The sequence below is a fragment of the Phasianus colchicus genome, chromosome 34 (genome assembly GCF_987193195.1).
Source record: "Phasianus colchicus chromosome 34, bPhaCol1.hap1.1, whole genome shotgun sequence".
Taxonomy (NCBI): Eukaryota; Metazoa; Chordata; class Aves; order Galliformes; family Phasianidae; genus Phasianus; species Phasianus colchicus.
This window is the reverse complement of record NC_143469.1, coordinates 3,195,033-3,208,182: the sequence shown is the minus strand read 5'-3', so window position 1 is coordinate 3,208,182 and position 13,150 is coordinate 3,195,033. Positions and strand designations below refer to the sequence as shown.

Sequence of the window (13,150 nt, the reverse complement as noted above, 5' to 3'; positions counted from 1 at the left end):
TCGCTGCGCGCTCTGCTCAATTCTTTCAGTTTCTGTGAGAAGAAGCATTGCTTCATGACAACTCGGCACCCTATTGGGGGAGGATGTTGTCAGTCTAGTTCTCCACCAATCAACTGCTGGCGGGGGCGGGGTTTTAGGATCTGAGGAGAAGCACTTCGAGCCTCGCAGTAACTCGACGCCCCATTGGAGGAGAAGACGGACCTCTCCGCCAATCGCGTGCCTACGGGGGCGGGGTGAGGAGCTGTGAGGAGAATCGTTTCCCGCCTCAAAGTTTCCCGACGCCCCATTGGAGGAGAGCGGTGTCCGTCTCGCTCTGCCAATCGCGTGCTGGCGGGGGCGGGGTTTGGAGAACCGTTGATAACGGAAAACCGTAGGGTGTCGCACTGACACCGCCTGCAACGAATCAGAGCGGGGCGCGGTGCCGCTCTGGCCGTCTATTGGCTCTTCTTCGCCGAGTAGGCGGGGCGGAACCGAGGGTCGCCCCTCCCCCCACCCTCGGGTCACGTGAGCAAGCGGTCACATGATCTCGCGCTCGAACGGCATGGCGGCGGTTCGGGCGGCGCTGCTGCTGTGGGGGGCGGCAGTGGCCGCGGCCGCGGGCTGCGGGTATCAGGTGGGGGGGGGGGCACTGGGATGGGAATGGGGGCAGCGAGGTGGGATTGGGGGGCACTGAGGAAGGAATGGCGGGCATTGGGATGGGATTGGGAGCACTGAGGTGGGATTGGGGGGCACTGAGGAAGGAATGGGGGGCATTGGGGTGGAAATAGGGGCGCTGAGGTGGGATTGAGGGGCATTGGGGTGGAAATAGGGGGGCTGAGGTGGGACTGGGGGGCACTGGGATGGGAATGGGGGCACTGGGATGGGATTGGGGGGTACTGAGGTGGGATTGGGGGCACTGAGGAAGGAATGGGGGGCATTGGGATGGGATTCGGGGCACTGAGGTGGTATTGGGGGGCATTGGAGTGGGAATTGGGGTGTAGGAATAGGATGGGGGCACCAAGGTGGGAATGGGGGCATTGGGATGGAACTGGGAGGCATTGGGATGGGATTGGGGGCACTGGGGAGGGGGGGTCCCCGGTGCCACTGCGCTGTGCCCCGCTTTGTCCCCGCCCCCATTTGCGGTCACAGCCAGATTTATGGGTTCTGCTTTTCTCTCCCCACCCCCCAACGCATGGTTTCCACTGGACATGTGTGGCAGGGAGGTGGTTTTTTTTTTTGGGGGGGGAGGTTTTGGGGGTGTCACAGCCCCATATGTGTTCCCTCCTCCCTTTTCTACCTGCAGTCCTGTCCCCCCACACGCCCTGGCTTCCTCAACGTGCACCTCGTGCCCCACACACACGACGATGTGGGCTGGCTGAAAACAGTGGATCAGTATTATTATGGCGGTGTGTGACCCCCCCCCCAGGGCTGCCCCCCTCCCCATATCCCTAAAGTATCCACGAGGCCACCACTCCCCCCTCCCCCAATGTCCCAGACGATCCGTAGGCGTTCTGAAAGCCATCACTCCCCCCACAACATCCCCAAGGTCACCACTTCCATGTGTCCCCAAAGCCCCTTTTAGGGGGGGGTGAAAACTCCTTTTATAGGGACACCACACGGATTGGGATTCTCAACCCCCTCCATTCCCCATATATCCCCAATATCCCCCCCCAGCCACATCCCCAAAGCTACCACCCCCTTCATGTGTCCCCAAAACCCCTCTTGGGGGGGGGGGCAAGACCACCTCCATGGGGACACCACATGGATGGGAGTCCCTAAGTCCCTGCAGGGTGGGGAGATCCATCCTCAACCCCCCCCCACACCCCACATATCCCCAGAACTGCCATCCCATGTGTCCCCAAAGCCACCACTTCCTCTGTGTGTCCCCAACACTTCTCTTAGGGGGGGAGTGAAGCCCATCTCTATGGGGACACCACGTAGATGGGGGGTCCCTGAACCCCTATGTGGTGGGGGACCCATCCTCAACCCCCCCACACACCCCACATGTCCCCAAAATTCCCCTCCCCCCTGTCCCCAAAGCCACCAACCCCTGCTATGTGTCCCCAGAGCCACTCTTAGGGGGGAGCGAAGCCCATCTCTATGGGGACACCACGTGGATGGGGGGTCCCTGAGCCGTATGAGTGGGGGTCTCATCCAAACCCCTTCCCCACAGTGCGCAACGACATGCAGCACGCTGGGGTTCAGTACATCCTGGACTCGGTGGTGGCCCAGCTGCTGGCTGAGCCCAGGAGGCGATTTGTGTACGCAGAGGTGGCCTTCATGGAGAGGTGGTGGAGGGAGCAGAAGGAGGAGATGCGGAGAGCAGTGCGGGCGTTGGTGGAGGAGGGTGAGGGGGGGGGTCGTGGGGGGGCTGTGGGGTCATTGAGGGCATGGGGGGAGATGGGGGTGTGGAGAAGTGTGGGGATGTGGGGGGCGTTGGGGGATTTGGGGATGGTGGGGGGATATGGGGATGGTGGGGGGTAGGGAGATATTGGGGTATGAGGGGCATTGGGTGCTGTGGGGGTGTTGGCGGATATGGGGACGTTGTGGGGTGGGGGGACATTGGGTGCATGGGGGGTATTGGGAGGGGCATTAGGGGATATGGGGGTGTTGGAGACACGGGGGTGATTTTAGGGGTCCTTTGGGGGGGGGTCCTGGGGAAATGGGGGTGGACCTGAGGGGGTACATGGGGACATGGGGGGGATTTTAGGGGGTGCTGAGAAAATAGGGGTATATGGGGGCATGGGGGGTTCTTTGTGGGGTCCTGAGGAAATGGGATGGGGTTTGGGGTATGTAGGGGAACAGAGGGGGCTGTGGGTGCACAGGGGGGTTGTGGGTTTACCCCCTGACCCCCCTCCCGTTTTCCTCCCCCCAATGCAGGCCGGCTGGAGCTGGTGGGGGGTGGGTGGTGTATGGGCGATGAAGGGGCTGCGCATTACAGCCCCTCCCTGGAGCAGCTCTCCTTGGGGCGCCGCTTCCTGCGGGGGGCTTTGGGGCCCTGTGGACTCCCCCGCGTTGCCTGGCAGATCGACCCCTTTGGGCACTCACGGCAAATGGCCGCCATCTTCGCGCAGGTGGGGACCCCTTTTGAGCCCCCCAAATCCCCCCCAGCATGCCCATATCCCCCCAAAGCACCCCCACATCCCCCCCGGGGCGGGGAACCCCCAGAGCCCCATTTACCCCCACTACCCCCCATATCCTCTTCTTTGGGTTGGGGACCCCCAGCACCCCAGTATTCCCTGCAGGCCCCCACATACCCCCAGATCCCACCCCCCAGCACCCCAATAAACCCCCCAGCACCTTCATATCCCCCCTCCTTCCCCCTGATCCCCCCAACACCCCCACATCCCCCCCAACACCCCCAGTATGCCTCCCAGGATCCCAATAACCCCCCAACACCCCTAATATCCCCCCAGCACCCCCAAATCCTCCCCAATATCTCCCCCAGCTCCCCCATGTCCCCCCCAGCACTCTCATATTTCTTCCAGCACCCCCAATATTGCCGCACAGCACCCCCATACCTCCCCCAATGCTCCCATAACACCCCCTAGCACCCCCAGATCCCCCCAGCACCCCAATATCCCCCCCCAGCACCCCCATATCCCCCCTCCCCCCCCAGATGGGGTACGATGGGCTGTTCCTGGGCCGCGTGGACTACCAGGACAAGGCAGCCCGAGAGGAGCACCAGGAGATGGAGCTCATCTGGAGGGCGGGGGGGGGCAGCGACCCCTCCCTTGACAGCGACATCTTCACTGGTGGGACCCCCCCTCCCCCCCCTATGGCCTTCCTGGGGTCCCCGGGGGGGTCCATGTCTCCCTGTCCCCTTCCTGGTGGTGTCACCACCCTGTTGGTGCTGCCTTCATCGTGGTTGTGTTGTTCCCAACCCCATCCCCATCCTTGGGGTCTCCCCACTCCTATAATTGGGACGACCCCATTCCCATCCGTGGGGTCACACTGTTCCTGTTCTTGGAGTCACCCCAGTTCCTCGGGTCATCCTAACCCCAACCACATCTTTGGGGTCATCCCATTCCTATTCTTGGGATCATTTCAACCCCATCCGAGTTCTTGGGGTCACCCCATCCCCATTCTTGGGGTCACCCCAACCAGATCCCTGTTCCTGGAGCCATCCCAACTCCAATCACATTTTTGGGGTCACCACATCCCTATCCTTGGGGTCATGCCATCCCTATCTTTGGGGTCACCCCATCCTCATCCTTAGGGTCACCCCATCTTTAGAGTCATCCTGACGCCGTTCCTTACTCCTGAAGTTGACCCCCATCACTTTCCCCCAACTCCCCACTGATGACACCATTTATCTCCCCCCCGCCCCCCCCCCCCCCAGGAATCCTCCCCAATGTCTACAACCCCCCCCCGGGGTTCTGCTGGGATCAGCTTTGCAGTGACCCCCCCGTGGTGGATGGGGAGAGCACTGAGAACAACGTGAATGCCACGGTGACCTTGTTCCTAAAGATAGCTGCTGAGCAGGTGGGGGGGGTGGGAGATGGGGCTGGGGGGGGGATGTGGGTTGTGGGGGTGTTGGGGGGGGTTGTGGGGGTGTTGGGGTGTGGGAGATGGGGGATGGGAGAGGGGATGGGGGGGGAATGTGGGTTGTGGGGGTGTTGGGGGATGGGGGGTGGGAGATGGGATGGGGGGGATCTGGGGGTGAGAGGTGGGGGGTGTGGGGATGGGATGGGGGGTGAGGGGTGGTGGGGGGGTGTGGGGGTAGGGAGATGGGGGGTGGGAGGATGTGGGGATGGGATGTTAGGGTTGTTAGGGAGGGTGGGGTGGAGATGGGGGGGTGTGGGGTATGGGGCGTGGGAGATGGGGGGTGGAGGGATGTGGGGAGAGGGGGGACAGGGGGCACGAGGGGATGGGATGATCCCAAGGACGGGGATGGGGGCCGTGGGGTGGGGATGGGGTGGTGGGATTGTGGGGGTGCAGGGCTGGGGAGAATGGAGGGGGAGATGGGGGGGGTGCAGGGATGGGACCAGGGGTTTGTAGGGGGATAGGGGATGGATGGATGGGGGATGGGGGGACGGAGAGTGTGGGGTCGGGGGCTGTGGGGTGGGGGCTGTGGGGGGAGTCCATCCTGCTGTCCCCATCGCGGCGCTGCCCGCAGGCCCGGCGGTTCCGCACGAATCACATCGTGATGACCATGGGCTCCGACTTCCACTATGAGAACGCCCTGCTGTGGTTCAAGAACATGGACAAACTCATCGACCACGTCAACGCCAGGGTGGGCACAGCCGGACCCGCTGCGTGTCCCCATGGCGTCCCCATGGTGTCCCCATGGCGTCCCCACTGCATCCCCACGGCATCCCATGGCGTCCCCGATGCTGTGTCCCCCAATGCTGTGTCCCCCGATGCAGTGTCCCCCACTATCAGTGTCCCTATTTGAGGTGTCCCCCTTGTGGTGTCCCTGGTCTCTGTCCCCATTGTGTTCCCAATGTGGTGTCCCTATTTGAGATTTCCTTGTTACGGTGTTTCTAATCTTTGTCCCCATTGTGGTGTGTCCCCCCCTTTACAATGCCTCTATTTGAGGTATTCCCATTCTGTATCCCCCATTGCAGTGTCCCCACTTTCTGTCCCCATTGTGGTGTCCCCTATTGCTGTGACCCCTTTGTGTCCCCCATTGTGACGTCCCCATTGTAGCATCCCTATTTGAGGTGTCCCCATTGCTGTGTCCCCATTGTGTCTCCCATTGTGGTGTCCATATTTGAGGTGTCCCCATTGCTGTGTCCCCACTGCGGTGTCCAAATCCGGGTGTCCCCACTGCTGACCCCAGCCTGTGCCCCCAGCAAAGCAATGGCAGCCGGGTCCACGTTCTGTATTCCACGCCGTCGTGTTACCTGTGGGAGCTGCACCGTGCAAACCTGAGCTGGTGAGGGGAGAGGGAGGGAGGGAGGGATGGAGGGATGGAGGGATGGAGGGATGGGCGAAGGGAAGGAGGGAGGGGGGAATGGGGGGATGGGTGGAAGAATGGATGGAGAGATGGAGGGAGGGAGGAAGGGAAGGGGAGAGGGATGGAGGAAGTAAAGGGAGGGAGGGACGAAAGGAGGAATGGAGGAAGTGAAGGGATGGAGAGGAAGGAAGGGGTGAAGGGATGGAGAAGTAGAGAAGGAGAGATGGAGGGATGGATGTAGAAAAGGAGGGATGGAGAAAAGGACGGATAGAGAAATGAGCGGATGGATGGGGGGAGGGATGGATGGAGAAATGGAGGGAGGGATGGACGGACAGACAGACAGCCGGCCGTTCCCACAGGCCCGTGAAGACGGACGATTTCTTCCCCTACTCGGACGGCCCCCACCAGTTCTGGACGGGGTTCTTCAGCAGCCGGCCCAGCCTGAAGCGCTACGAGCGTCTGAGCAGCAGCTTCCTGCAGGTGGGACCCGGGGGGCACCCAGAGAGACCCCCTGGGGGCACCGCCAGCCTCTGGGACCCCCCCCAACCACTGCTCCATCTCCCCGCAGATCTGCAGCCAACTGGAGGCTCTGGTGGGGTCGGCTGCACGCAATGGGCCCTATGGGACCGGGGGCAGCGCTGCGCTCCGTGAGTGGGGATGTGGGGACAGCACTGTGCCCCCATTGTGCCCCCAGCCCCACCGTTGTGCCCCCAGCCCCACCATTGTGCCCCCAACCCCACTGCTGTGCCTTTCAACCTCACCATTGTGCCCCCAACCCCAAATCCCAACCCCACCATTGTGCCCCCAATCCCAAATCCCAACCCCACCATAGTACTCTCACTCCCCCCCTAGTGCCTCCAACCCCAACCCCACTGTTTTGCTCCCAACCCCACCATTATGCCCCCAACCCCAAATCCCAACCCCACCCTTGTGCCCCCAACCCCACCATTGTGCCCCCAATCCCAAATCCCAACCCCACCATAGTGCCCCCACCCCCCCACCATTGTGTCCCCAACCCCACCATTGTGCCCCCAGCTCCACCATTGTGCCCCCAACCCCAAATCCCAACCCCACCATAGTACTCTCACTCCCCCCCTAGTGCCTCAAACCCCAACCCCACTGTTTTGCCCCCAACCTCACCATTGTGCCCCCAACCCCAAATCCCAACCCCACCATAGTGCCCCCACCATTGTGCCCCCAACCCCACCGTTGTGCCTCCAGCTCCACCATTTTGCCACCAACCCCAAATCCCCAACCCCACCATAGTGCCCCCCTTGTGCCTCCAACCCCCCCGTTGTGCCCTGAACCCCATTGTTGTGCCCCCAACCCCACCGTTGTGCCCCCAGCCCCACCATTGTGCCCCCAACCCCAAATCCTAACCCCACCGTGGTGCCCCCACTCCCCGCCTTGTGCCTCCAACCCCAACCCCACTGTTGTGCCCCCAGCCCCACCATTTTGCCTCCAACCCCAAATCCCAACCCCACCATGGTGCCCCCACCCCCCCCTTGTGCCTCCAACCCCCCTGTTGTGCTCCCAGCCCCACTGTTGTGCCTCCAGTGCCACTGTTGTGCCCCCAATCCCAAATCCCAACCCCACCGTGGTGCCTCCAACCCCAACCCCACTGTTTTGCCCCCCAACCCCACCATTGTGCCCCCAACCCCAAATCCCAACCCCACCGTGGTGCCCCCCCCCCCCCCCAATAGGGGCAGCCGTGGCCGTGATGCAGCACCACGACGCCGTCAGCGGGACGGAGCGGCAGCACGTGGCCAACGACTACGCCAGGCAGCTGGCGGGGGGCTGGGCGGCGTGCCAGGTGTGGGGCAGGATGCGGGGGGCACAGGGTGGCGCTTTGGGAGGGGGCGGGGGGGAAAGGGGGGCCGTCTGTGACCCCCCCACAACCCCCCCCCTCCTCCTCCCCCCTCCTCCTCCCGCAGGTCCTGGTGGCCAACGCGCTGTCTGTGCTGGGGGGCAGCAAGGAGAGCTTTGTCTTCTGCGAGGCGTTGAACGTCAGCGTCTGCCCCATAACTGAGGCGGCTGAGAGCGTGAGGATGGGGGGGCGGCGGGGGGGGGGGAGGGGGGGGACGTCCGTCTGTCCCTCTGTCCCTGCGTCTGTCTGTCGCTCTGTTCTTTTGTCTCTCTCTCTTTCTGTTTTTCTCTCCTCACATCCGTTTGTCCTTTTGTTCCTCTGTCCGTTTGTTTTTCTGTACCTCTGTGCCTCTGTCCCCACATCCCTTTGTCCTTCTGTTCCTCTGTCTTTCTGTTTTTCTGTCCTTCTGTCCTTGTATTCCTCTGTCCTTGTGTTCCTCTGCCATTCTGTGCCTCCGTCCTTGTGTTCCGCTACCTTTCTGTTCCTCTGTCCTTCTGTCCTCGTGTTCCTCTGTCCTTCTGTCACTCTGTCCTTGTGTTCCTCTATTTTTCTCTCTCTTTCTGTCTCTATTTTTCTGTCTTGTCTTTCTGCTCCCCTGTCCTTCTGTTCCTCTGTCCCTCTGTCTCTCCACCCTTCTGTTCCCCTGTCCTTCTGTTTCTGTATCTTCCTGTCCGTCTGTCCCTCCATCCCCACGTCCGTCTGTCCCGCAGTTCTCCGTCATCCTTTACAACCCTCTCCCACGTCGCATCCTTTGGCCCATCCGCCTTCCGGTCAATGGGACGTCCTACGTCGTGACAGACCCCGATGGCCGAGCGGTGCCCAGCGTGGTGAGCCTCCTCCCCACCCCTCCACCCCACATCTCCCCCTTTCCCACCCCATATCTCACATCTCCCCATTGATCCACCCTTCAGCTCGTCCCCGTCTCCCCTTCCACCCGCCGGCTCCGGCGGCCCCAAGATGGCGGCGGGGCTCGGGAGCTCCTCTTCCAGGCGTCGGCGCCCGCTGTGGGGTTCAGCGCCTTTGGGGTGACGCGGCTGAGTGACACCGAGACCCCCCCGAGCCCCCCGAAACCAGAGCGGCCCTACGAGATTGAGAATGAGGTGGGAATCCCCCATGTGGAGTTGGTTGGGTCAGCGCAGTGAGCTCAACTCAATGGGGTTTGGGTCAACTCAATGGGGTTTGGGTCAACCCAATGGGGTTTGGGTCAACCCAACTGGGTTTGGGTCAACTCAATGGGATTGGATCAACCAAACTGGCATTGATGGCTCAACCCAATGGGGTTGGGTCAACCCAACTAGGATTGGCTCAATCCAATGGGATTTGGGTCAACTCAGTGGGGTTTGGGTCAACCCAACTGGGTTTGGGTCAACTCAATGGGATTAGGTCAACCCAACTGGGATTGATGGCTCAACCCAATGGGGTTGGCTCAATCCAATGGGATTTGGGTCAACTCCGTGGCGTTGGGTCAACCCAACCCAAATCAGCTGGGTTTGGTGGCTCAATCCAATGGGGTTTGACTCAACCCAATGGGATTTGGGTCAACTTAACTGGGATTGGCTGAACTCAGTGGGATTGGGTCAACCTAACTGGGGTTGGTGGCTCAACCCAATGGGGTTTGGGTCAACTCAACTGGAACAGCTCAACCCAACCCCTCCAGCCCCACCCCAAGGCAGCACTGCCAACATTTGGGTTCTGTCCATCCCACCCCACAGTACCTCCGCGTCCTTTTTGACCCCATTACCGGGCTGATGAGTGAGATCCAGAACCTGGAGCAGGGCATCGTGCTGCCCGTCACGCAGAGCTTCTATTGGTGAGCACCGACACGGGGCGCGGGGGGGGGGGCCTTCATCACCTCCCCCATCCTCATCCTCCTCCTCCTGGCCCCATAGGTACAACGCCAGCATTGGGAACGAGGACAGCTCACAGGCGTCGGGCGCCTACATCTTCCGTCCCAACAGCTCCCACCCCATTCCTGTTGTGGGGTCGGGGCGAGTCAGCACCTCTGTGGTGAAGGTGGGTGGGGGGTGTCCCCATGGGATGGGGGTGTTCCTATGGCTTTGGGGTATCCCCGTGGCTTTGGGGTGTCACCATGGGTTGGAGATGTTCCTATGGGTTGGGAGCATCCCCATAGTGGGGTTTGGGGTGTCCCATGGTTGTGGGGTGTCCCCATGGGTTGGGGGTGTTCCTATGGGCTGGGGGTGTTCCTATGGGTTGGGGGTGTCCCCATGGCTTTGGGGGTGTTTTTATGGCTTGGAGGTATCCCCATGGCTGTGGGGTGTCTCCGTGGGGGGTGTTTGGGGTACCCCATACCTGTGGGTGCCCCTGTGGCTGTGGGACATCCCAATGGTTGTGGGGCGAACCCACGAGCAATTCTGGGGCATCCCATACCTGGGGGTGTCTCCACGGGTTGGTGTGCCCATGGCTTTGGGGTGCCCCATTACCTGGGGGGTGTCCCCGTGTGTTGGAGGTGTCCCCCCATGGCCCACCCCCCCGTCTTCCCCCCCAGACCCCCCAGCTGCAGGAGCTGCAGCAGCGTTTCTCGCCGTGGTGCTGGCAGGCGGTGCGGCTGCACGCGGGGCGGCGCTTCGTGGAGCTGGAATGGACGGTGGGCCCCATCCCTGTGGAGTGAGTGTGTGTGGGGGGGGGTCGTTGGAAGGGATGGGGGGGGTTATGGGGTCACGGGATCCCCCTCACGACCACCCCAACCCCCCCCCATCCTTATAGGGACGGATGGGGGAAGGAGGTCATCAGCCGCTTCGACACCGCGCTGCGCAGCGGCGGCCGCTTCTACACCGACTCCAATGGGAGGCAGATCCTGGAGCGACGGTGGGACCCCCAAAAAACCCCCCCCCAAAAACCCCCATTATCCCCTATAGAACCCCCGTAGCCTCCCCCCAAAAAACATCCCCTATAGAACCCCCGTTGCCCCCCCAAAAAGCCTCATTATCCCCTATAGAACCCCCATGTCCCCCCAGAAAGCCCCATTGCCCCCATAAAAAGCCCCATTATCCCCTATAGAATCCCCGTTGCCCCCCCTAAAAAGCCCCAGTGCTCCCCCCCTAGAATCCCTGTTCCTCCCCCCCCCAGGACCCCCATTCACCCCTTTCACCCCCTTTTTATCCCCCCCCCCCAGGCGTAATTATCGCCCCACGTGGAACCTGACCCAAACTGAACCCGTTGCTGGCAATTATTACCCCGTTAACACCCGGATCTTCATTAAGGTGCCAAATTAGGGGGTGGGGTTGGGCTGAGGGGGAAATGGGGGTCCTGGGGGGGAGAGGGGGGGGAAGTGGGGGTTCCAGAGGGGGGGATGTGGGCTCCAGAGTGGGAAATGGGGATCGAGAAGGGGAAATGGGGATTCCAAAGGGAGGAATGGGGGTTCCTGGGGGGGAAATGGGGTCCAGAGAGTGAATGGAGTTTCAAGAGGGGGAAATGGGAGTAAACAGGGGGGAATGGGGGTCCACGAGGGGGGGCTTTGGGGTCGGGCTGCCGTGGGGCGGCGCTGATGGCCCCATTCATCCCCATAGGACGACAAAGTGCAGCTGACGGTGCTGACCGATCGCTCTCAGGGCGGCTCCAGCATCACCGACGGCTCGGTGGAGCTGATGGTGCGTTGTGTGGGGCGGCGATGTGGGGTACGGTTGGGGGCTTCACCCCATAACCGCCCCCCCCCCCCCCAATTAAAGGTTCACCGGCGGCTGCTCTACGACGACAACCGCGGCGTCGGAGAAGCGCTGCTGGAGGGCCGCCAGGGGGCGCTGGTGCGCGGGACGCACCGCGTTCTGTTGGAGCGCCCCCAAGTGGCCGCCGACGGGCATCGACTGATGGCGCAGGAAATGGCGGCGGAGCCCCACGTGATCCTGTCGGCTTCCGGGACCCCCCACGTGCGGGAGGTGGGATGGAGACCCCCCCCCGTGACCCCCAGCCTATGGAGGGGTCCCCGTTGTGCCCCCCCCCCCCCACCTCTCCGTGACCCCCAACCTATGGGGTAGTGATGGGGGGTCCTCTTTTTGTCCCCCCTCTGTGACCCCCCAGCCTATTGGGGGTATTGGGGGGGTCCCCATTGTGCCCCCCTCCTGAGGTCCCCTCAACCTATGGGGGGATGATGGGGGGGCTCCCCATTGTGCCCCCCCACCCCCCCTCTTGGGGTCCTCATTGTACCCTCCTCCCCATGACCCCCAACTTATGGGGGGTCCCCATTGTTCACCCCCCCTTGGGGTCCCCCCAACCTATGGGGGGTGATGGGGGGGGTCCCCACTGTGCCCCCCTCCCCCCCCCCCCATGACTCCCAACCTATGGGGGGTAATGGGAGGGGTCCCCGTTATGCCCCCATTCTCCCTGCTTTCCCCCTCCTGGGGTCCCTCTGTGACCCCCAACATACGGAGTGTGACCCCTCCTGGGGTCCCCCCAATCTATTGGGGGGGGATATTGGGGGGGTCCCCGCTATGCCCCCCTCCCCCCCCCGCCTCTGAGCGTCTCCGTTCCTCCCCCAGTTCTCGGCGCTGCGCTCAGTGCTGCCCCCCAGCGTCCACCTGCTGACACTGTCAGCGAGCGGCGACGGGGAAACGGAGCTGCTGCTGCGCCTGGAGCATCAGTTTGAGAGCGGGGAGAGCAGGAACGGATCCCAGCCCGTCAGCATCGACCTGCTGGTGAGACCCCTGTGGGGCGGAGACCCCCCCAGCGAGACCCCACTATGGGGCAGAGACCCCCCCACTACGACCCCACTATGGGGCAGAGACCCTGCCCACTGTGGGGCAGGGACCCATCGGTGAGACCCTACTATGGGGCACAGATGCCCCCATGAGACCCCGCTGTGGGGCTGAGACCCCCCACTGAGACCCCACTATGGGGCACAGACGCCCCCATGAGACCCCACTGTGGGGCTGAGACCCCCATGCAGCAGAACTGCGTGGCTTGGGGGTCTCAGGATGGAGCTGACCCCCCCCCTCCCCACTCTGTGGGACCGAAGCCCCCACTTACGGGTCCCAGCTCTGACCCCCCCCTCCGGGCCAACTTATGGGGCTGCCCCCTAACCGCCCCCCCCCCACTTTCCCCCCCCAGAACCTTTTCTCCCCCTTCTCCATCACTGAGCTGCAGGAGCTGAATTTGGGGGCCGATGCCCCCCTGGATTCCATTTCCCGACTGCGTTGGAACCCATCCACAGGTATGAAGGGGGGGTGGGGGGGCTCAGGGGGGGGGTTGGGGGTCCTCAATCTCCCCTTTAACCCTTTTGTTCCCCCCCCAGGACCCCCCCGCCGCCGCCGCCGCCCCCCACCGTTGGACCCCCGCCGGGTGATGCTGCGCCCAATGCAGATCCGCACCTTTTTGGCCACGGTGCAACGCTGAGTTCTGCTTATTGGAGGGGGGGGGGGGGGGTTCATTTCTGTGACCCCCCCCAAAAT

The 13,150-nt window shown here is 62.7% G+C and overlaps 1 protein-coding gene across 1 annotated transcript; it reads left to right on the top strand.

Annotated features, from left to right (window-relative positions):
• The first annotated feature begins 25 nt into the window (after nucleotides 1-25).
• Nucleotides 26-13,139, top strand: MAN2B1 (mannosidase alpha class 2B member 1). The gene is made up of 24 exons (XM_090128769.1): nucleotides 26-613; nucleotides 1,283-1,385; nucleotides 2,153-2,326; nucleotides 2,860-3,053; nucleotides 3,599-3,734; nucleotides 4,322-4,464; nucleotides 5,099-5,215; nucleotides 5,778-5,860; nucleotides 6,241-6,361; nucleotides 6,450-6,528; nucleotides 7,585-7,694; nucleotides 7,816-7,923; nucleotides 8,459-8,575; nucleotides 8,660-8,848; nucleotides 9,461-9,558; nucleotides 9,638-9,761; nucleotides 10,255-10,373; nucleotides 10,473-10,574; nucleotides 10,882-10,969; nucleotides 11,276-11,356; nucleotides 11,435-11,641; nucleotides 12,242-12,397; nucleotides 12,810-12,912; nucleotides 12,994-13,139. The coding sequence occupies exons 1-24, from the start codon at nucleotides 521-523 to the stop codon at nucleotides 13,092-13,094; spliced, it is 2,946 nt and encodes a 981-aa protein (XP_089984895.1). The 5' UTR covers nucleotides 26-520; the 3' UTR covers nucleotides 13,095-13,139.
• The last annotated feature ends 11 nt before the right edge of the window (nucleotides 13,140-13,150 follow it).

What these genes read in the sequence shown, in the direction of transcription:
- MAN2B1 (XM_090128769.1), top strand. Translation starts at nt 521, where the DNA reads ATGATCTCGCGCTCGAACGGCATGGCGGCGGTTCGGGCGGCGCTGCTG. An exon ending in TAAAGATAGCTGCTGAGCAG is followed by an intron (nt 4,465 to 5,098) that starts GTGGGGGGGGTG and finishes CGCTGCCCGCAG; the next exon opens with GCCCGGCGGTTCCGCACGAA. An exon ending in ACGGCTCGGTGGAGCTGATG is followed by an intron (nt 11,357 to 11,434) that starts GTGCGTTGTGTG and finishes CCCCAATTAAAG; the next exon opens with GTTCACCGGCGGCTGCTCTA.